Source organism: Trichomonas vaginalis, chromosome II (genome assembly GCF_026262505.1).
Source record: "Trichomonas vaginalis G3 chromosome II, whole genome shotgun sequence".
Lineage (NCBI taxonomy): Eukaryota > Parabasalia > Trichomonadida > Trichomonadidae > Trichomonas > Trichomonas vaginalis.
The window spans coordinates 24655143-24679089 of record NC_067204.1 but is presented as its reverse complement, the minus strand read 5'-3'; the positions used below and the strand labels follow the sequence as shown (position 1 = coordinate 24679089).

The window sequence follows — 23947 nt, the reverse complement described above, 5'->3', positions numbered from 1 at the left end:
GGGATAAAGTAAAAAGAGGAGCGCATAAAGTTTGGGAAACAATGAAGAAAGGAGCAAATTGGATATTTAAGAATAAAGAAGCAATTAGTGACGTTGCAGAACAAATAGCACCTAATGTTCCGGTAAGGGAAGTATTAAATAAAGGAGATAAAGTTTATCGTCGACTACAACCGATATTGAGATAAAAATAATATTTATTTTTCCACTACTTTCCTCCTATTTTATTAAGTATTCCTTCAGCAATTCCACCAACTGCGTTACCTGCTTGTGCTCCCATCGCTGGATTACCTGCTTTAGCACCTAATACTCCACCTATGATAGTTCCTGCCGTTTTCGCTACTGGTGCCAAAAAGTTTGCAATGGGTTTTATTACTTTCTGATGAACCCATCTTGCTGCTTTCTTAATTCCTTCCCATAATTTTTTAAAGAAATCCTGCCGCCATTTCTGATTTAATATTAATTAAAAAATATATTTCATCACTTATATTCTAATTTTTATTTAATCATAAATGAAACCGATTTTAAAAATAAATGAAACAGAAAAGGAAGAAAGTGAAAATGTTCAACAAAAAAAAAAACCCATCACTGAAATAAAAATTTTTTCATCTGTTGAAGAATTTAATGACTATTATGCTAACAATAAAAAATTATTTGAAGAATTGACAACGTGTAAATTGAATAAAATGTTTAAAGTTGAGGACAGAGTCCAAGACCCAGAGGGTCATGGATTCAAAATTTCAAAAATAAAAGGAGTGGTTAGTTTGAAATCTATTCCTCAATCAAGAATCACCTCATTAATGAAAATAGATGATTTAACAAAAAGAATAGAAATTATTGAAGAGCGAATAAATCAAATTATTGATTTCATAAATTCAAATAATCATTAGTTTTTTAAAGTTTATTTTTTAAAAATTTTTTTATTTCATTATGGTAGTGAATCTTTCATTCATGAAAATAATTATTTCTAATTTCTTTTACTCTCTCATACATACTAGATTTAAAGAATTCAGAACATTTCCCATAATCTCCTAAATGTTTTCTTATCTTATTGGTTTTCCATTCATTATATGAAACTGAATAAACTTTATCTTTATCTTTACACCTTTCATCACTTCCAATATATTTATATCTCAGTTTTGATTTAGCATTTTCATATTCATTAGCGTTTAATAATTCACAGTCTTCCTTTTTAAATTGATGTTTAAGATATTCAGGATTAACAATTCTATAATATTGCTTCCCTTTAAATCTTTGAATATAAACCGGAACACCATCCTCTAAAATTCGATAATCTATTTTATCTGGTTTTACTTGTTGGGTCATTTATGTAAGAATAAAAAATAAATTATTTTAAAATTAATATGTTAAAAAATGATACAAAATCGCTCGATATTGTATGAATTCTTACGTTTACAAAAAAAGTCACAAAACCCGTCATATCCTACTACTTCGGTCACAATTTTAAGTCGTTTATAAACTAATAGCACATATCATTTTGAATTATTTTATACTGTGGATTGATCCATTTAATTCTGCAAAAATTCAAAGATCAAATGATTCAAAAATAAATAACATTCAAATTTCGATTTCAAGCAGTTCATTTTATTTTCAATACTATGAGATATAATAAGCAATTATAAAAAGATAGGCATCAAAAGAACATTGAAGTATAATTCTGGTAAATATATTGATGAATTTACATCTAATATAATCAACATTCATAAACTATATCCGAAATCTGAGAGGGTTTTGATTTCCACATGTGAAGCTTCATTTTTTATCCTCTCTAAATTGTAATGTAAAATGTAAAATGTAAATTAATAGCTTTCAAATTTTTTTATGTTTAACCAAGATCTTCATCCAAATACATACAACAAACTTAGAAGTATCCATAAATACTACATCGATTTATATAATGCAATATATCAGTTAAAAGCAGAAAATGAAGAAGAATTAAACTCGATTTACAAAATGATCAAAAAAGAACTAATTGAATCAATGAAATATCTTCCTCAAAATATAATTAAAGATATTTTAAATATTATTCCGTTTAATAATCGCTATACAAAGTCATACTTAAAACTTGCGAAAATCATCATTGATGATTGTCATGTAACGAAAGTAAAAGGAATTTTATATAGTTCTAACATCCTATTCTATAAAGAATACGGAATTAATTTAAACAACTCTGATGATTGTAAAATAACAGATTTAGAAAATTTCGATATTCATTATTATTTCGAACAAAATAAATTAGAAAATCAGGATATTCATACAGATAATACAATTTACAGAGCAATTATGAATAATGACAAAGAAAGATTCATTGTATTCATTGAAAGCGAAGAATTTGATGAAGATCAAAAACTTGTCAGTTGTTTATATCCACAAACAAACAAAGGATTTTCATTACTTGAATTATGTTGTTATCACGGAGCAGTTGATTGTTTCAAATTATTAAGAACGATATTTGAATCAGAAATAACTAAAACATGTCTTAAGTTATCATTTTTAGGAGGAAATGCCGAAATCATCAATGAATGTTTGAAATATCAAAAACCAAATGAAAAATGCATGAAATATGCAATTATTTCACACAACATTGATTTTGTTACATTCTTAATGAATGAATACAATCTAGAGATCGATTTAGAAGCTTGCATCGAATGTCATAATCTTGAATCGTTATTAGTTTATTTTGATCAAGCAAATGATGTTAAAAGATGCTTTGTTTATAGTGCAAAATTAAATATTTCATCCCTTTCCGAATATTTCCTTTATAATGGTGCTGATATCAATAAAAAAGATTATAATGGAAAAACCGCCCTTCACTATGCAGCACGTAATAATAGTAAAGAAATGGCCAAACTTCTTATTTTGCATGGTGCTGATATCAATGAAAAAGATGAAAATAGAAAAACTGCTCTTCATTATGAAGCAGAAAATAATTGTAAAGAAACTGCAGAGCTTCTTATTTTACATGGCGCTAATATCGATGAAAAAGATGAAAATGGATATACTGCTCTTCATTATGCAGCACGTAATAATAGTAAAGAAACAACCGAACTTCTTATTTTATATGGCATAAATATCAATGAAAAAGATGAAAATGGATATACCGTTCTACATTTGGCTGCAGAATTTAATAGTAAAGAAACAGCCGAACTTCTTATTTCACACTGTACAAACATCAATGAAAAAGATAAATACGGAAAAACCACACTTCATCTTGCCGCAGAAAATGATAGTAAAGATGTCGTTGAAATTCTTATTTCACATGGGATAAATATCAATGAAAAAGAAAAATGATGGAAAAACAGCTCTTCATCATGCACTTTTATATAATGGTATAAAAACAGTCGAATTTCTTATTTTACATGGTGCTAATATCAATGATAAAGATGAAGACGGAAAAATAGCTCTTCATTATACAGCACGTAATATAAGTAAAGAAACTACCGAACTTCTTATTTTACATGGCGCAAATATCAATGAAAAAGATAATAACGGATGTACCGCTCTTCATTTTGCTGCAGAATATAATAGTAAAGAAACAGCCGAACTACTTCTTTCACATGACACTAGTTGATGAGAAAGAGCACCCACTCATCAGCCTTCCAGCTTGCTGGGGTGTCCACTTATCCATCCTTGAGGAAATCAAACAGGAATAAATTATATTCAACACCTGCAAGCAAGTTTAAATCACAAGTTCTAATGCAATTTAATATTCACGAGCTATTTGATTATAAGTCATTTCAAAATCTTTAAACTTAAATAAGTAATATTATTATATATCAAGATTGAAATCTATTTTGAAACGAAAAATTATATAAATATTATATTTCAGAGTCTTCTCCAGTATACAAAATTAAAATTCACTGTGCGTACAAATGATAATAAGCCTATTAAAATGTAGAAATTTATCTCAACAATTTTCGCATTTAATTTATTATTGCTTTGACTTAACAATTGTAATTCTATATTATATCTGTCATTTAAATCAATATTCATAATTCCTTTCCGAAATCTTTGCGGTCACTAGTCCGGAAATCTTCAAAGTCGTACTTTTTTTCCTCTCATTATGATTTTTAAAGACACTTATAGTAAAATACAAATAACATATATACCAATTTAATCAAACTTCATAAATTAAATCAGAAATCTAAGAGGTTGTTGTTTTCCACTTAGAATTTTATCGTAATGATTTTTAAAGTCATTTTTATGGTAAAATGCAAAAATAGCAGATTCAAATTTTTTAATGTCTGATAAAGATATTCATCTAAATAAATACAATGAATTGAGAAGTATCTACAAATACTATATCGATTCATATAAAGCATTGTATCAGTTAAAAACAGAAAACGAAGAAGAAATACACAATATTTACAAAATGATCAAAACTGAACTTATTGAATCAATGAAAGATCTTCCTCAAAATATAATTTATACTATTTTCAACTTCATTCCGTTTAATAATCGCTACATAAAGTCTTACTTGAAACTTGTGAAATTAATTTCGGATAATTATCATGTAACAATGGTAAAAGGAATTCCACATTTTGCACACAGACTATTTTATAAAGAATACGGAATTAATTTATGGCAGGATGATAGATTCGAAAAAATGGAATTCATAAATCCTAACGTACTATCAGAAGATACAATTTACAGAGCAATTATGAATAATGACAAAGAAAGATTCATATACTTCACCGAAAGAGATGGATTTAATGAAGATCAAAAACTTGTCAGTTGTTTATATCCACAAACAAACAAAGGATTTTCATTACTTGAATTATGTTGTTATCACGGAGCAGTTGATTGTTTCAAATTATTAAGAACGATATTTGAATCAGAAATAACTAAAACATGTCTTAAGTTATCATTTTTAGGAGGAAATGCCGAAATCATCAATGAATGTTTGAAATATCAAAAACCAAATGAAAAATGCATGAAATATGCAATTATTTCACACAACATTGATTTTGTTACATTCTTAATGAATGAATACAATCTAGAGATCGATTTAGAAGCTTGCATCGAATGTCATAATCTTGAATCGTTATTAGTTTATTTTGATCAAGCAAATGATGTTAAAAGATGCTTTGTTTATAGTGCAAAATTAAATATTTCATCCCTTTCGAAATATTTCTTTTCACTTGGTGCAAATATCAATGAAAAAATTGAAGAAGGATGGACAGCTCTTCATTTTGCAGCATTTCATAACAGTAAAGATACTGCCAATTTTCTTATTTTACATGGGACAAATATCAATGAAAAAAATATTAACGGAAACACAGCTCTTCATGTTGCAGCATTTCATAACAGTAAAGATACTGCCAAACTTCTTATTTCACATGGCGTAAATATCAATGAAAAAGATAAATTTGGAAACACTCCTCTTTATACTGCCGCATACTATAACAGTAAAGATACTGTCAATCTTCTTATTTCACATGGTGCAAATATCCATGAAAAAGATAAATTTGGAAGCACTCCTCTTTATCCTGCATGTATGTACAATAGTTTAGAAACAGTCAAACTTCTTATTTCACATGGTGCAAATATCAATGAAAAAAATAAGTATGGAGTAACATCTCTTCATGTTGCAGCACAAAATAATAGTAAATATGCAGCAGAACATCTTATTTTATATGGTGCAAATATCCATGAAAAGGATATATCTGGAGAGACCATTCTTCATTATGCAGCTATTAACAATAGCCAAGAAATCGCCGAACTTCTTCTTTCATATGGTGCAAATGTTAATGAGAAAGATATATATGGAATCAGCGCCCTTCATGCTGCAACTATTAATAATAGTCAAGAAACTGCCGAACTTCTTCTTTCTCATGGTGCAAATGTTAATGAAACAGATAATAGGGGTTCCACTGTTCCTCATTATGTATCTATTTATAATAGTAAAGAGACTGCTGAACTTCTTCTTTCACATGGTGCAAATATCAATAAAAAATTATTATGGAGAAATTGCTCTTCATTGTACAGCACGTAAAAATAATAAAAAGACTGCTGAACTTCTTCTTTCACATAGAGCCAACATCAATGAAAAGATAATAATGGAAAAACATCTCTTCATTATGCTGTTTTATATAATAGTATAGAAACCGCTGAATTTCTACTTTTGCATGGATCAAATATCAATGACAAAGAAAAAGATGGAAAAACCGCTCTTCATTTTGCAGCCATTTATAATAATAAAAAAATTACTGACCTTCTTCTTTCACATGGAGCAAACATCACTGATAAAAATGCAGATGGGAAAACAGCTCTTCATTATGCAGCTATTAATAATAGCAAAGAAACCGCCGAATTTCTGCTTTCAAAAAGATGACAGCAAAAAAACAGCTCTTCATTATGCAACCATTTGTAATAAAAAAGAAATAGTCACGCTTCTTATTTGGCATGGTGCAAATATCGATGAAAAAACAGAAGATGGGCGAACATCTCTTCATTATTCAACTATTAATAATAATAAAGAAATTCCCAAACTTCTTCTTTTATATGGTGCAAATATAAATGAAAAAGACAAAAATGGAAAATCTGCTTTTCAATATACCATAGACAAAAATAATAAAGAAATAGCTGTACTTCTTCTTTCACATAGTGCCAACATCAACGAAAAAACCGATGATGGAATAACTGCTCTGCATTTTGCAGCAAATAATAATAATAAAATTGTAGAATTTCTTCTTTCACTTGGTGCGAATATCAATGAAAAAGATAAAGATGGTAAAATCGCTCTTCATTATACAGCTATTAATAACAGCAAAGATACAACAGAACTTCTTATTTTAAATGGTTCAAATATCAATGAAAAAGATAACAATGGAAAAACATCTCTTCATTATGCAATAGATAAAAATAATAAAGAAATAGCCGAACTTCTTCTTTCACATGGAGCAAATATCAATGAAAAAGATAACAATGGAAAAACATATCTTCATTATGCAATAGATAAAAATAATAAAGAAATAGCCGAACTTCTTCTTTCATATGGAGCAAATATCAATGAAAAAGATAACAATGGAAAAACATCTCTGCATTATGCAACAGAAAATAATAGGAAAGAAATTCAACAATTTCTTATTTTGAAAGGTGCAAATATCAATGAAAACGACAATAATCCAAAGTCCGCTCTTCATTATAAAACAGATAAAGAGAGTAAAGGAACGTCAAAACATCATAATCCACGTGATTCAAATATCAATGAAAAAGAAAAAGACAGGAAAAACAGCTCTTCTTGCTGTTTAATTTTATAATTGTATTGAAACTATTTCTTATTTCATCATTCTACTTGTTAATAAATTGATTTTAATGAATAATAAATTGTATGTTGATGTTAGAGTTAAATTCATGATTTTTTTTAATATTTTTATGACACGTAAACTACATTGTCAAAATTTCATGATTTCCTATTTTTTTAAAAAAATGATTTGGCTACTTTCTATTGTTTCGCAAATAGCTTTCGGAACAATAATAAGTATGTTCATATCCCCAATAGACTCAGATGCATTTACTATTTTCGGAATAGGCATTCCCATTGGATTTTCAGTTTCGTTATTTTCATATTTAATAATGTCAATTATAATAGGCCATAATTTATTCAACATTCTCTTAAATACGATAATCCTTGGCGTTTCGTCGATAGTTTTAGTAGTTCTTTCCGATAAAAGAAGATATATCAATATAATTCGTCATACAAAAGTGATTCATTTTGTATTTTCAATACCGTACTTTGCATTACCATTTATAATTTTCAATCTTGCATATTTTCATCAACCAAATATGCTGCCATTTTCAATGAATCAATTCTTTCAAGAAGATCTCGCTATTACGGCATCATTTCATGTTGGATGCAACTCTGTATCATTTAATCCCTTTTCATTTAAAAATCCAAATTATTATGGAGAAAAGTTAACAGAAAGGTGGATAGCAGGATTCCATTCTGCAATACTTAGAACTGCACATGCGGACAATGAAATATCTCTCATAATTCCAATGAGTTTACTGACATATTCTTTTGCAATTTTAATGAGGTTTGTTGGCCTCAAATTCAGATTGCCAGAGTTAGCTCTAGCTACAGCACCCTTTTTGGTATTCTCTCTAGCTGGCTATTCGTTCTTTGACTTCGAAAAAAAGTCAAAAATAAATTGCCAAGAATTAGATTATGTTTATAACGCACCACATGGAAAGACAACATATTTACACCCTCATCTTGGTATTTTGTTTAGTTGCAGGTCAGTTCTTTATGCATCTACTGCATCATTATTAATTTTTGCATTTTTACTTAATAGAACAAGCGAAATTGGACAGCTAGTAATCTTTTGTTGTTCAGGGTTCCTTATTTCGTCATCTATCAAGCCTTGTTTCTTTTTATTACTTTTATTCTTTTTAATTTACTTTGTTTTCAAGCCAAAAGAGTTTCCATTGCGTGCATTCCTTGCATTTTTAGCTGGGTCTATTATTAATATCTCCAGATTATCATTTACTATTATTAATAAACCACAATGGAACGATTTAACGCTTAATGGCGTTTTCTTCCCATCCTGTGTATATTGGTACAATACCTTAGGCTTTTTTGTACCATTTGCTGTCCTCGGAGTTATATTTACTAAGCAAATTGAAGGAAGAATTACAAAATCTCTTTTAATTTTGTTTATTTTCGCTGCAAATACGTCATTTTATGACAACGTTACTATTAACATCTATACTTATTATGGATTATTCATGCCAATGGCTGTTTTATCATATCTTATTTTCTTCAACAGATTTGCAAACTTTTTTGACGAAGAAGAATCAAAAGGAATCATTGGTGCAGTTGCTACTCTCATTGCTGGTGCTGGATGCTTCTCATCAGTCATTGGAACATCTAAAATGATTAAAATTTCGGAAACTGTTTATTCTAAAAACCAAATTGACTTGTATTCGTATTTGTTGAATACAACAAATCATAATGATATAATATTTACAACAAATAGCAGTTTGGATGTTGCTTCAACGATGCTGGGAAGACAAGTTATTCGATGTTCTCAAGATTTCATGAAATTACTTGGAATTGAACTAAAATACCAAAAACAAATTTCGGATTTCTTTTTCCAACCTGATGGTTTCAACAATTATCTAAAATTTGTTGATTATTTCCTGATCCAAGCCTCAGATGTTGAGAAATTCCATTTCAATGTTACTCAAGGAAGCTCATTAAAGAATGTATATAATATATCAGATGTAATGATTTATAGACGAAATAAATAAACATGTTATTTATAATTCTTTTCATTTTAACATTTCATTTTTATATCAAATGTAATGATTTGTAAACGAAACAAATAAACATCTTCTTTTCATTTTAACATTTCATTTATATATCAGATGTAATGACTTAAAACGAAAAAAATTAACATACTACCCTACTTTTCCAACATTTAGAAAACATGCATGACCCCCTACCCAGGGTCCAAAAATTGGTATTTTCTGCGCTCAGGCAACATGAGTTTTTGGGCCGCCAAATGAATAGCTCAAATAGTTTCCTCATATAGAGACATGCTTATGCTTAGAGTTTGAAGGGAATCTAAAGTGATTTTTTTCTGCATTTCGAAATCTAATGCAATCTTAAAATCATGATTAAACTGCGAATCTGGGCGCAATTTTTTAATATGTTAATATATGAAGGTACTCCTACTACTGCGAATGCTTCAAATGAAAATTCAAGAAATCAGATTAATTTGATCACATTAGTATAGTAGTGGTCAATCCAAAAACTCATATGTTGATATATAACCTATAGAGATGATAATTATCGACTCTTCATTGAAATGCATAAGATTTAATAATCTCATAAATATTCTTTTTAATTTTCAGTATTTCGTGTGCATTTAGATTGCATATACCTGTATATGATATTTCTAGAATGTTTTGGTTAGATATTAAGTTTTTTAGATTAATATTTTAACATTTTGATAAAACAAGCAATTGTTCCATTTTGGAATCGCGATTGAACTCTAGTTTGACTAATATGATGTTGTATGATCAAATAAATTCTAACTTCATGAGATAAATTTTGAAATTAGAAAATGCGATATCTGACTCAAATATTTATATGAACACATTTAACATTCAATTATAAACTAAAGTAATATACAGCAGATTCGATTTGGCTTATATTTTAAATATTCAACAAATAATCTTATAAAATTGTGCTATTCACGTTTCTCAAAGATGAATTAAGCATTTACAACTTGTGCATTGATGGAATTAGATATGGATTCTAATGTTAATCGATATTTTGTAAATTGATATATATTTTATCATGGTTTGACATTTGATCGTGTTGAAACCGGAATTGCAATATGCATCATCTATATATATAATTGTCAAAATATGAGCTATAGATTTTTAAATTATGCTCCTGATTATGAGTGACTTATATGATTATATTGAATTGAGTAGTAAGAATCATAAATATTAGAATATTACGATAATGTATTATAACCTTATAGAAGCTTAAGGCTAAAAATGATGATGAAAATGTAGCTCAAATTTAAGTCTAAAATTTTGAAAAAATTAAGTGCTTATGATAGTATGACGATATTGGTGTTTGAATGTAAGAAATTAGAGATGTATTAGAAGCATTATGAGAAAATAATAAGATATAAAAACAATTTTATGAAATAATTTAAGTTATAAGAGGTGTTAACATTGGTAATGTGTGAATAAGATAGTAGAATTGTATTGGATCTTTGATTAGTATTTTATAACAATTTATTAATGTAGATGTGATTAGAATGTTGGATTTCAAAGGAGAAAGCGGATTGTTCACTCTTGTTGGTCTGCATGTGTCATTCCGGGAGACATTGCCTGTGCATGTCTCCCAGAATGGCATACTGTTCCGCATTCATAACTTGAATGCGGAACTTTGACCGACAAGAGTGCATTGTGCACTCTTGTTGGTCTGCATGTGTCATTCCGGGAGACATTGCCTGTGCATGTCTCCCAGAATGGCATATTTCCGCATTCATAACTTGAATGCGGAACTTTGACCGACAAGAGTGCATTGTGCACTCTTGTTGGTCTGCATGTGTCATTCCGGGAGACATTGCCTGTGCATGTCTCCCAGAATGGCATTTTTGCATTCAGAATACGATGCGGAACTTTGACCGACAAGAGTGCATTGTGCACTCTTGTTGGTCTGCATGTGTCATTCCGGGAGACATTGCCTGTGCATGTCTCCCAGAATGGCATACTGTTCCGCATTCATAACTTGAATGCGGAACTTTGACCGACAAGAGTGCATTGTGCACTCTTGTTGGTCTGCATGTGTCATTCCGGGAGACATTGCCTGTGCATGTCTCCCAGAATGGCAACTTTATTGCAATCAGAATACGATGAACTTTGACCGACAAGAGTGCATTGTGCACTCTTGTTGGTCTGCATGTGTCATTCCGGGAGACATTGCCTGTGCATGTCTCCCAGAATGGCATATTTGCATTCAACTTGAATGCAAAACTTTGACCGACAAGAGTGCATTGTGCACTCTTGTTGGTCTGCATGTGTCATTCCGGGAGACATTGCCTGTGCATGTCTCCCAGAATGGCATACTGTTCCGCATTCATAACTTGAATGCGGAACTTTGACCGACAAGAGTGCATTGTGCACTCTTGTTGGTCTGCATGTGTCATTCCGGGAGACATTGCCTGTGCATGTCTCCCAGAATGGATACTTTCCGCATTCATAATTGATGCAACTTTGACCGACAAGAGTGCATTGTGCACTCTTGTTGGTCTGCATGTGTCATTCCGGGAGACATTGCCTGTGCATGTCTCCCAGAATGGACAATTTATTGCAATCAGAATACGATGCAACTTTGACCGACAAGAGTGCATTGTGCACTCTTGTTGGTCTGCATGTGTCATTCCGGGAGACATTGCCTGTGCATGTCTCCCAGAATGGCATACTGTTCCGCATTCATAACTTGAATGCGGAACTTTGACCGACAAGAGTGCATTGTGCACTCTTGTTGGTCTGCATGTGTCATTCCGGGAGACATTGCCTGTGCATGTCTCCCAGAACGAGACAATTTATTGCAATCAGAATACGATTGCAAAACTTTGACCGACAAGAGTGCATTGTGCACTCTTGTTTGTCATCCACTATGATACTTAGAGAAAATACTTTACTTACATTATTTAAAATATTAATTTCCCTATTTAATATTTATTTATTATTTTTGTGCTTTATATTCCCTATGGCATGTACTGAACTATTTTATAGACTCTACCGAGCTATCTCCACATATAAACATTTGACAATAACACATATATACTCTCTTCATATTCTAGTCTCATGACATATTATTGCAAAAGCTATATTTATACAGCATACCTCATAAAGTCTCATTATATCCCTATCTAAGCGTTCAAAACCTATTTTCCCCACGTAATCTGATTCTTCAGGCTCCGCTGATTCGATTTCTGCTGTCAGATCGTGAAAATATGAATCACATAACAAGATAAACACAAGTTACCCAACTTGATATTTTCGTAAAAAAACTCTTTAAGTTCATGTTCAAACAACATCATTTTAGAAAAATTCAATTTTTTCCAAAAGTGTGTGAATTCAAAAAGTCACAATATATCTAGTTATTACCCAGTATTAATTTTTTAATTTAGTTTTTGAGATATTCATTTTATAATACGTATTATTCAGAAAATTAAATACATTTGTAAGGGAAAACGGAATTAATAACAAATATATGAATATCGTGGAAGAGTCAATTTGAAGAAAACATTATTATTTTGGATTTGTGTTTATCTTGTTATGTGATTCATATTTTCACGATCTGACAGCAGAAATCGAATCATCGGAGCCTGAAGAATCAGATTACGTGGGGAAAATAGGTTTTGAACGCTTAGATAGGGATATAATGAGACTTTATGAGGTATGCTGTATAAATATAGCTTTTGCAATAATATGTCATGAGACTAGAATATGAAGAGAGTATATATGTGTTATTGTCAAATGTTTATATGTGGAGATAGCTCGGTAGAGTCTATAAAATAGTTCAGTACATGCCATAGGGAATATAAAGCACAAAAAATAATAAATAAATATTAAATAGGGAAATTAATATTTTAAATAATGTAAGTAAAGTATTTTCTCTAAGTATCATAGTGGATGACAAACAAGAGTGCACAATGCACTCTTGTCGGTCAAAGTTTTGCAATCGTATTCTGATTGCAATAAATTGTCTCGTTCTGGGAGACATGCACAGGCAATGTCTCCCGGAATGACACATGCAGACCAACAAGAGTGCACAATGCACTCTTGTCGGTCAAAGTTCCGCATTCAAGTTATGAATGCGGAACAGTATGCCATTCTGGGAGACATGCACAGGCAATGTCTCCCGGAATGAGACACTGCGACCGTCAGGAGTGCATATTATCATCAAAAATTCAAAAAAAAAACATTTTTCTTTTTTCTTTGGCGAAAAATGTACTTATTTTTTTGAAATTTTCGAAATATGATTTTTTCGGGAGACTTTTTCAAAATTTTAATATGATAAATATGAGTTATTTTATGTTCTCTATTTGAGAGTCTGCTTATTTTTGAGTATTGAGCAAGATTGAAAAATGAGAATATTTAGGAACATAATAAATCGATTTATCTCGTCATGTAGTTCATATTTTCGCGTTCTGAGAGCGGAAAACGCATTTTTTGAATGCGTAGATTCCGAATCACACGGAAAAAATAGGTTTTAATAAGAAAAATAGACAATTTATGAAGTAACAAAGCACATAGTATTATAAAAAAGAAAAACATTTTTCTCATATGAAAGAAAATATAACGTATTTTTTACAGAGCGTAGGTATATATCGAGCCAATTCACACCATAAATTCTTTTCTCGTTCTCGGGCCTATAAACAACCTGAGGTGCACAACAATATTAACTTATACTGCTGTTATCTGGATTTGAATCCTCAATTGAGAGAATTCCAGATAACTTCAGTATAAACAAACCATATACATGTTTCCTCCTTGCTTCTAGGCCAAGCATAACAAGTACATTACCTTAGAGCAAATCTCATTCGGAGTTTCTCATTTAATGAGAGACTCCGAATGAAATTTGCCTATTTGATTAATATTGTGCTTTATGAGATGCAAATTCTGATGATAAATATTGATCTAGAGCTTATATAAGATGCGAAGAAACTTCAAAAAAAGCTAACCGGTAAAGACAGCAACTTGCAACACCAAGTTGCTCACGTAGTGATTACAAGCATATCTGCAAGGCAAAGTCCTCAGGATGCAGAACTTTGCCTGCAATCAGAAAAGAGATTGCAGCAGAGTAACCGGTAAAGACAGCAACTTGCAACACCAAGTTGCTCACGTAGTGATTACAAGCATATCTGCAAGGCAAAGTCCTCAGGATGCAGAACTCTGCCTGCAATCAGAAAAGAGATTGCAGCAGAGTAACCGGTAAAGACAGCAACTTGCAAAGTCAAGCAGTTTCTGAGATTTTGATTTATAAATCATAAACCTTCATGCTTGATGATTTTGTAGAATTGTTAACTCATGTCATCAGTTAATGCTCACCTAAGGGAGGTGTTTTGCGGGAGCTGGGGGTATCTTGGTGAGTACTCAGGAGGCCAAGAAGGGCACCCCAACCGACATTTTGCTGATGGATTGAGTTCGCAACCATTTTTATAACCGTAAAAACCGTCGGGACAAAACAACTTGAATAATTGAATTTTTTAATGATAATGATTGTGAAATAACATGTAACTATAATTTAAGAATGCCATATTTTTGTTAAAAAAAATTTCGAAAAGTGAGAGATTTTCCGTTCTAATAAATATATTTGATAACCGGGGCGTCCCCCGGAATCAAATAAATTATCATATCGAGAATCGGAGATCCTTGCAGTTTCGATTTTTTCGAAAAGTGAGAGATTTTCCGTTCTAATAAATATATTTGATAACCGGGGCGTCCCCGGAATCAAATAAATTATCATATCGAGAATCGGAGATCCTTGCAGTTTCGATTTTTTCGAAAAGTGAGAGATTTTCCGTTCTAATAAATATATTTGATAACCGGGGCGTCCCCCGGAATCAAATAAATTATCATATCGAGAATCGGAGATCCTTGCAGTTTCGATTTTTTCGAAAAGTGAGAGATTTTCCATTTTAATAAATATATTTGATAACCGGGGTGTCCCCCGGAATCAAATAAATTAGCATTACTAACATTCCTTTTTTATTTAAAATTTTCAATTCTTAAAACAAAGTTTTACTTCTATTTAATTATTTGCCATGAAAGTATAGAACATTAAAAATTTATCCTACTACCTCCACCCTTATAATACCTTCAAAAAAATTATATCTCAATTTATTTTCTATCTTTATATTGATGTGCTTATTCAAAAACACTAAATCATAAGTCTTCAGTTCTCAAAATACTCTCAAATTATCTCATTGCGCATATTTTGAAATTTGATAATTTTAAATTGTTAAAAAATTCATTAATCACAGTAAAATATCTATATACAACAATTAACTAACTGATTTCACATCTTGAACATTCGCATTTATTTAATATATTTGAATATCATTTACATCTTATTGAATTAGATCATAAATCACAGTTCCTTAATATACTATCTAGCTAATCATTATTGTTGCACAACTTACATTTGATTAAACACACGTGTATAATTCTGTACAACTCATATCTCTATCAATACTTTATTTATAATCAAAACAAAGGTTAAAATTGTATACCCTGTCACTGTAGAGTATTCTCCCAACTTTAAAGTGAAAATCAAAATTTGATATTTTAGTAATTTCATGTGAGATCGTTATTTTATAGGAAAACATACTGAAAATGTTTATAAGATGTTTCTCTATCATATGCCAAAATATCATGGCTTAAATGCTCTCCTAAGTGTCTATAACTGAATTTTAGGGCAATAACCTTATTCTAAATGTTGGGAAAGTAGGGTATTTATAATCCTTTTCATCTTAACATTTCATTTTTTATTTATTGAATCATGGTGAACTCGATATTTTTGTATCAATCAGGGAATTTCCAGGAAAAAAGTGCCAAAAAGTGGCATTTTGTCTGTAGGACATGAAACATGACATCATTGAAAAACCAGGCCCCTCTTGAATCATGTATAAGATAAATCAATGATCCATTAAGTAAATGTGTTTATTCATATGTTTTAGATAAAAATTCATTGTGATTTAAAGCACATCTGATCTCTCAAATTTTAAAGGAAATGAAAGGTTTACATGCGAAGAATATGATTTCAATTTTAAGGTTCTTTAAAATTGAGAGAATTGGGATATTTACTCTCTAAAATTATGAAAATAAGTTATAATAGTAATCAATAATAGATAAAATGCATAAATTTTTGTATATTCATATTACTATACACTTTATTAATGTTCTTTAAACATAAAGCACCTGATTGTATTCATAACGCATAATCATTGTGATTTTCCTTTGATTACTAACAATAAAGAATATATATGTTCATAAAAACCAAGGAAAGAATGACTATTGCAAGTACTGCTGCTATAGAAATTGCGATACTATTTGTAAAACAGTATACTCCGAATGCTGATAATGCTATAATCATAATAATTGAACAAAAGATGCCAAAAATATATATGACATTTTCAAGGACATCACTTCGATCTACATCGTTGTTATCTTGCTCTAATTGTGGGGATTGATCCTGCTCTAATTGTGGGGATGGATCCTGCTCTAATTGTGGGGATGGATCCTGCTCTAATTGTGGGATGGATCCTGTTCTAATTGTGGGGATGGATCCTGCTCTAATTGTGGGGATGGATCCTGCTCTAATTGTGGGGATGGATCCTGCTCTAATTGTGGGGATGGATCCTGCTCTAATTGTGGGGATGGATCCTGCTCTAATTGTGGGGATGGATCCTGTTCTAATTGTGGGGATGGATCCTGCTCTAATTGTGGGGATGGATCCTGCTCTAATTGTGGGGATGGATCCTGCTCTAATTGTGTGAGTAGATCCTGCTCTAATTGTGGGGATGGATCCTGTTCTAATTGTGGGGATGGATCCTGCTCTAATTGTGGGGATGGATCCTGCTCTAATTGTGGGGATGGATCCTGCTCTAATTGTGGGGATGGATCCTGCTCTAATTGTGGGGATGGATCCTGTTCTAATTGTGGGGATGGATCCTGCTCTAATTGTGGGGATGGATCCTGCTCTAATTGTGGGGATGGATCCTGCTCTAATTGTGGGGATTGATCCTGTTCTAATTGTGTGAGTAGATCCTGCTCTAATTGTGGGGATTGATCTTGCTCTAATTGTGGGGATGGATCCTGCTCTAATTGTGTGAGTAGATCCTGCTCTAATTGTGATTGACCATTTATTAACACTAGATCAGTTCGTGAATTTCTTGTAATTTTTGTATAAAGTATAGGAATTTGACGCTTTTTTGGAATTTCTGGTAACACTCGCTGAGTTTGTGGATCTTTTGGAAATTTTGTTGACTCTAGGCGAGCTTGTGAAATTTTTGGAACTTTCGGCTTTGGATGTTCAATATGAGGCGTAATTCCTAGAACCAAAATTGTGGCTGATTGCTTTTCATCAATTGTTAAGTCTTCAACTGTATCATAGTTTTGCAGGATACGTCCCATATGAATAAATTTGATTTTACCTAATGGAACATCAGATTTATTAATAATAATTAGAACTTTTTTAATTTCTTCAATTGTTGCACTACAATCAACATTTTTAAGATTCTGTGTTGTTGAATATCCAGAGAATTGAAAAGTTAAATTGACCCTCATATTTGGGAAAAAAAAAGGTTTTTTTATAATTTTGTCTCAATTTTGAGACAATATTCGATCTTTAGGTGATGTTTGACATCAATATCTTGCTATCTGAAGAGCCTAAGAGGTAATTCTGTATGGCAAAGACTGGTTCGTGAAGTAACTATATTTTCAATGAATGAAAGCAATTCTGTATCCTTGGTGTCTTAGAATTGCAAAATAATATTTTTTTAAATAGTTTTTACTTAGCCTAGAATACGTAGTTATGAATTCTTTATGTATGTCTTTAATAATTGAAAAAGAATAATTTGTATCAGAAATTGTTTTTTTAATTCAAGATATTGATTGATAAGTCAAATGTAATATTTTAATGAACACCAAATTTAAAAATAAAAAGGGAATAATAATATTTTTGATATATTCTATAAAACTTGCATATCAAATCTAAAACTTGGTGACTTTAATTTCTAGGTCAGTGTTTTGGCCTTTATTGTAGGAAACCATCAAATCACGAAATTCATTGAAATCAAGTGTAGCTGTAAGAAGTTCAAAAACATCAGCATGTGCTATATCTTCTTCTTTATGATTCTTGATAAGAGGAATGAGCTCGTCGAATGAAAAATCTGGGAATAATTTTGAAACCTTTGCTAAAAGAGTTTTTTCTATCAACTCAGCATACTGCTTATAAATTTTCATGCATTCTGGTGGTAAATCTCCATCTTCTGTGAAGAGCTTTGAGTGCTTTGCGATGAATTCATCTTGTTTCTCTACAAATTCGTCAGAAAGAAGAACATCTTCAAAAGCTGCAAGAATTTTATCTTCCCTGGTGATTTCTGTGCCTTCATCAAATGCATAGACGCAATCGGCTGTTTCTGAATTGTTAGACATTAAATGCACGTTTTGAAATTAATGTCACTTTTATTTAAGTGATCTTTTCGTTGTAATGACACTAGTTCTCGAATGTCCTCTACTCAAAAACCATGTGTTGAGAAATTCGTCCATAATTTTTGAAGACATTGAAATTTTGCAATTTTACCTTGACTAAATTAAATAATGGTATCATATGTAACAAAAAAAGCAAATAATAAAATGATTTTTACTCTGGAACGAACTGAACCTTAGATAATATAGTCTTATTGTCAACAATTGGTTTCTTATTAACTTTGCCGAGACCCAAACCGACAAGGAGTGAGCCTGGCTTTAAGCCGAAATGTTCTTCAACCTTTGCATGGCAGACACTGCCCATTGGTAATGATTCAAGCTTGAATTCTTGTGCTGCAACAATAAGGGACATAAGCATCATGCCAGCATCAACCTGAACCCACTTTTCGGCACGCTCGTTCTTAACTAAGAGAATGACACATGGAGCATCGCCAACAACTGTATTTGAAACGGCATATTTACCCTTGCGCATGTCAAAGTTAGCCTGAACTTCCTTTGGGAAGCAGCTGTAGCAGATATCGTTTAACTCTTTGATCTTTTTCTTGTTTGTGATGACAACAAGGTCGATACTCTGAAGATTCTTCGCAGATGGTGAGTTTAAGCCCATGTTAACGATTTCAGTAAGTTGTTCCTTTGGAATAACATAGTTTGGATCGAAATTTCTAATTGTTCTGCGATGTTTGAGAGCCGCAAGAGCCATATTAGTTTTAGCTTACGTTTATAATTTTCTATTTTTCTTATGTTTACATTCCTCGTCGATTCATCTCTTATTTCCTATCAAATATTATGAGTTCTAAACTATCCAACAGGTATTGAATAATCAGCCGATGGCTGGTTCAGCGTCAAAAAAGAAACCACATATAATGTTTGAATGAATTTCCATTGAGAGTATAAATTCCGGTAATATAATTTATTGAATATAATTGAAAAGTAAAAACACATTTATTTAGCAAACAAAATAATAAAAAATAATGTTATTCGATCAAGAAATTTGAAAAGATCCTTGATAAAGGACGAACAAGCTCCGAAGCTCCTGTCTTACTTTGCAATGCTTGAGCTTTGAAATCAATAATAGCGTTAGAGAACTCTGAAACACATTGCTCAAGTGTTTTATCTGTATCTGTAACAGCTTCAATTGACACTAAGACTTTATTTAATGCTGTAGAACAGTTCTTGCCACTGTTTGATACCCAGCATCCGCGAGCAATTTCAGCGCAATGCTTCTCAATGTATCCCATCATTTCACTAATTTTCTTAGCTTTGGATAGTGACTTCTCTAGCTTGTCAAAGCTCTTTTGGATAACTTCCTGGTGAAAGAAATCTGAGATAAAGTTAATAAAATGGATCATCTGAAAAACTGTAGTGCAATATTCTTTTTCGTTTTTGAATTCTTCCCTGCAACGAAGTAATTTGTACTCTGTTCTCTTCAAATGAAGCAACCGTGATGATACTGATTTGTAAACAGACATAACTTTTGAATTTAATAACAATGAAAGTGGTGGATTGACATAATATGAAAAAGCCCAACTCTGATCTCTAATAATGAAGTCAAATCCTTCTATTGGTTGTCTTGCAACTTCATATGCGATTCTATTAAGTTGGATATGTTTTGCATCATCATCAATTGCCATAAAGCTGTTTGCAAAGTCACCACGGCCAAGTAAAAGATAAGAATATATATGATGCAAGTTTTGATTTAATTTCTTTTCATGCATAATATCAATAATTATCTTTTCCGCTTTTTCTGAGCATTTGTCAATGTATTCGTTCAGTTTTAATGACTCATCGACGTTTAAATCAACAAGATGATACCATCTTCGTAAAAAGTTTAAAATTTTTCCGGTATCAAAAATTTGTTGAACTTGAGTACTGTTAAAGCATAGAGGAGCCTCTGCCGTTATCAATGAATATTGTCTTTCCCACCATTCACTGCAAACATGCACGTCTGGGTTCTTTTTAATGAAAAATTCTTCATATTGATCAATGATTTCGCCTCGAGATATCCATTCTCTGACCATTTCTTCAATCATCTTAAAAGAAAGATTCGTCATTTCTTGAGCAACTGTTTTTATCTCTAAATCGCCATGGTTACAAAGAGAATGCAATTTATTGTAATAGTATCCGCCTTTTAAGCCAAATGTTGTATTGCATATAATTGCTGCAGCCCTAAGTTTGTCAATAAGTGGATTTTTAAGGAACTTTAAAAACTCAATTGTTGATAATTTTTCAATTTTGCTATTTAATGATACAACGTTAGAGCAGTGCATAGTAATTAGTTCTTTAACATAATTGTACGCATTTTGAAAGATCAAACTACTCATTTTTTGTTCAAAAGTTCGTAAAAATCTTAAAATACAACCAATTTCACTAACTTTCTTAGTAATGTAAACAAAATTTTGTGGAACTTGTAGTGTGTATATAAATTTATCCGCTTTGTGATTCCATTTAAATGTATCGCTATCAAACCCCTGCAAAACAAATAGAAAATCTCTCGGAATTTCATTCGTTTCGGTTTTATATGTAGGTTCTAGTTCGGAATATATCAATTTTGGAACACCATCGGCTTTTTCTGTTATAATATTATCAAAAAATGCGAATAAAATTTCTGGATGTTTGCTCGATTTAGATATTTTTGAAATTGCTCTTTGAAGCTTTGTGATATCCTGAATCTTGCCTGTTTCGTTTAGCTTTTTGATCCATTTAGTTTGATACGCTGTTTTTTGGAAAATTGTTGGAATATTTGTATAATTTCTCATAATATCAATTGAATCTGCTAGTAATTTTTCATTGTTAGGGGAGAAATGGTTAACTAGCTTTCCAATTTGTTGTGAAGCGGCAAAATTATCATTCATGAAAGTGCACGTTTAAAATTCGCTTTTCACTCAATTATATCGGCCTGTACTTCGCGCCGATAAGAACGAGCATCAAATGAATATCAATTTTTTTAAATAATTTCTATATGATTTCGGTCGCAGAAAGCTAATTTTCAAAATTTGAGTTTTTTTTTAAATTCAAACTCTGTCAATATGAGAAATATTTTTTTAATATTTTGTCTATATATTAAGTACTTTATTAAATGTCAAATATTCATTCAGACTAGAAAAATCTTAAACAGATTAGTCAAAAAAAAGTAAAGAAAAGTTTGGAAAATAAAATTATGAGTTCTGACTATGCAAAGCCATATTCGGACTTTATAGAAGCATTTGAAAAGCTTTTCCTAATAAAATATAACGAGTCTGTTGAAGACATGTGCAATATAATCACAAACGTTTTGATTTCGAAGTATCAACTTACCAAAAACCAACTCTCTACGATCATTATCAAAGCACTTCATTATAATTATGCTTCAAACGAGAATTATATCAAAATACTTAAGAATATCAACATTGATTATATGAAACTTCCTGAGTTAGCATTTCCATTGGAGGGTTCAATCGAATTTACTGTTATGCACGATCAAATTGATAGATTTAAGGAATATATTTCTCAAAAAGACCTAAAAAATGATAATTTTTTGGAAATTCCTTGGAGTGAAAAGAATTCTTACCATATATCATTAATTGAAGCATGTGCATATTTTGGATCGGTAAATATTTTCTTTTTCTTAATTTCAAACCAAAAATATACAATATCAAAAAATTGTCTTCGATATTCATTAATTGGTAGAAATACAGACATTATCAACGAATGTTTAAAGGAAAATCAAATGGACATAGAATGTCTCAGAAATATTGTATGCTCACATAACAACGAAATGCTTGAATTTGTTTTAGACCAAAATTTCTTTACATATAAAGATTTCGATGGAGAGAATATATACTCAAGAGCAATTTACGAAGATATTATCAAATATCAAAACCTGAAAGCAGTATTTACACTTTTCGATAGAGAGAAAAACTTCATCGTTCCTTGGTGTGCTGCATTTCCTCAAACAATAGATATTCTCAGAAACGAAAAGCTTCCTGATAAAACTGATTTCCGAAAGAGAAATATTCTGCACTATGCATGCATGTCTCAAAACTCCGATATTTTCAAATTTTTATTTGAAACAAATGACAAAATTGATCTCAATTATTAAGATACGGATCAAATGACTGCTTTGTGTTTTGCATCAATGAATAATAATATAGATGCTGCAAGAATTCTTATCTTACATGGCGCTGATGTCAATACGAGACTTTTTCTTTTTAATTTCATATCAATCAGTATTATATAGAATTCTCTTTCATTTCATATAAATCATTATTATATGAAATTCTCTTTCGTTTAATATCAATCATTATTATATGAAATTCTCTTTCGTTTAATATCAATCATTATTATATGCAATTCTCTTTCATTTAATGTATATCATAATTATATGGAATTCTCTTTCATTTCAAATCAATCATTATTATATGCAATTCTCTTTCATTTAATGTATATCATAATTATATGGAATTCTCTTTCATTTCAAATCAATCATTATTATATGCAATTCTCTTTCATTTAATGTATATCATAATTATATGGAATTCTTTTTCATTTCATATTAATCATTATTATATATAATTCTCTTTCATTGAATATTAATCATTATTATATGAAATTATCTTTCATTTGATATCATGCATAATTATATAAAATTCTCTTTCATTTAATGTATATCATAATTATATGGAATTCACTTTCATTTGATATCATTCATAATTATATCGCATTCTTTTTCATTTGATATCACTCATTATCAGATGGAATTCTTTTTCATTTAATATCAATCAAGTTTTAATGAAATATATTTTGATATTACAAATGTCCACTTTCTATTGCAATAAAGCAAAATTCAATTGATGTTGTCAAATTCTTAGTTGAACATGGTGCTGATGTCAATACTATACTTACTCTCTTTCATTTCATATCAATCATAATTATATAGAATTCTCTTTCATTTAATATTAATCATTGTTACATAAAATCCTTTTTCATTTCATAAATATCATATTTATATAGAATTCTCTTTCATTTACCATATATCATTATTATATGGAATTCTATTTCATTTAATATCAATCAAGTTTTAATGAAATATATTTTGATATTACAAATGTCCACTTTCTATTGCAATAAAGCAAAATTCAATTGATGTTGTCAAATTCTTAGTTGAACATGGTGCTGATGTCAATATTAAACTTAC

At 30.7% G+C, this 23947-nt stretch overlaps 10 protein-coding genes and 1 pseudogene across 11 annotated transcripts, besides 1 other annotated feature; 6 read left to right on the top strand and 5 right to left on the bottom strand.

Moving 5' to 3' along the window:
- Positions 1-205: 205 nt before the first annotated feature.
- On the bottom strand, positions 206-443 carry TVAGG3_0603600 (annotated as a pseudogene). Its single transcript has one exon. A coding segment is annotated over exon 1 (238 nt).
- Positions 444-1839: 1396 nt separating this feature from the next.
- TVAGG3_0603590 (spectrin binding) lies at positions 1840-3309 on the top strand (the record flags this gene model as incomplete). Its single annotated transcript, XM_001317587.1, has 1 exon — positions 1840-3309. The coding sequence occupies one exon, from the start codon at positions 1840-1842 to the stop codon at positions 3307-3309; it is 1470 nt and encodes a 489-aa protein (XP_001317622.1).
- A 167-nt stretch (positions 3310-3476) lies between these two features.
- On the top strand, positions 3477-3671 carry TVAGG3_0603580 (uncharacterized protein; the record flags this gene model as incomplete). Its single annotated transcript, XM_001317586.1, has 1 exon — positions 3477-3671. The coding sequence occupies one exon, from the start codon at positions 3477-3479 to the stop codon at positions 3669-3671; it is 195 nt and encodes a 64-aa protein (XP_001317621.1).
- Positions 3672-4258: 587 nt separating this feature from the next.
- On the top strand, positions 4259-6013 carry TVAGG3_0603570 (ankyrin repeat and SOCS box-containing protein 4 family; the record flags this gene model as incomplete). Its single annotated transcript, XM_001317585.1, has 1 exon — positions 4259-6013. The coding sequence occupies one exon, from the start codon at positions 4259-4261 to the stop codon at positions 6011-6013; it is 1755 nt and encodes a 584-aa protein (XP_001317620.1).
- A 133-nt stretch (positions 6014-6146) lies between these two features.
- On the top strand, positions 6147-7280 carry TVAGG3_0603560 (cyclin-dependent kinase inhibitor 2C-related family; the record flags this gene model as incomplete). Its single annotated transcript, XM_001317584.1, has 1 exon — positions 6147-7280. One exon carries the CDS (start codon positions 6147-6149, stop codon positions 7278-7280), a length of 1134 nt encoding a protein of 377 aa, XP_001317619.1.
- A 177-nt stretch (positions 7281-7457) lies between these two features.
- Positions 7458-9378, top strand: TVAGG3_0603550 (uncharacterized protein; the record flags this gene model as incomplete). The annotated part of the gene is made up of 1 exon (XM_001317583.1): positions 7822-9273. The coding sequence occupies one exon, from the start codon at positions 7822-7824 to the stop codon at positions 9271-9273; it is 1452 nt and encodes a 483-aa protein (XP_001317618.1).
- Positions 9379-13463: 4085 nt separating this feature from the next.
- Positions 13464-14156: a mobile genetic element.
- Positions 14157-16809: 2653 nt separating this feature from the next.
- TVAGG3_0603530 (uncharacterized protein) lies at positions 16810-17697 on the bottom strand (the record flags this gene model as incomplete). The annotated part of the gene is made up of 1 exon (XM_001317582.2): positions 16810-17697. One exon carries the CDS (start codon positions 17695-17697, stop codon positions 16810-16812), a length of 888 nt encoding a protein of 295 aa, XP_001317617.2.
- A 208-nt stretch (positions 17698-17905) lies between these two features.
- Positions 17906-18725, bottom strand: TVAGG3_0603520 (ADP-ribosylation factor-like protein 2-binding protein family; the record flags this gene model as incomplete). Its single annotated transcript, XM_001317581.1, has 1 exon — positions 18277-18720. One exon carries the CDS (start codon positions 18718-18720, stop codon positions 18277-18279), a length of 444 nt encoding a protein of 147 aa, XP_001317616.1.
- A 189-nt stretch (positions 18726-18914) lies between these two features.
- On the bottom strand, positions 18915-19496 carry TVAGG3_0603510 (nitroreductase family protein; the record flags this gene model as incomplete). Its single annotated transcript, XM_001317580.1, has 1 exon — positions 18929-19474. The coding sequence occupies one exon, from the start codon at positions 19472-19474 to the stop codon at positions 18929-18931; it is 546 nt and encodes a 181-aa protein (XP_001317615.1).
- A 198-nt stretch (positions 19497-19694) lies between these two features.
- TVAGG3_0603500 (microtubule nucleation by interphase microtubule organizing center) lies at positions 19695-21627 on the bottom strand (the record flags this gene model as incomplete). The annotated part of the gene is made up of 1 exon (XM_001317579.1): positions 19749-21626. One exon carries the CDS (start codon positions 21624-21626, stop codon positions 19749-19751), a length of 1878 nt encoding a protein of 625 aa, XP_001317614.1.
- Positions 21628-21910: 283 nt separating this feature from the next.
- Positions 21911-22954, top strand: TVAGG3_0603490 (spectrin binding; the record flags this gene model as incomplete). The annotated part of the gene is made up of 1 exon (XM_001317578.2): positions 21932-22852. The coding sequence occupies one exon, from the start codon at positions 21932-21934 to the stop codon at positions 22850-22852; it is 921 nt and encodes a 306-aa protein (XP_001317613.1).
- Positions 22955-23947: the final 993 nt, after the last annotated feature.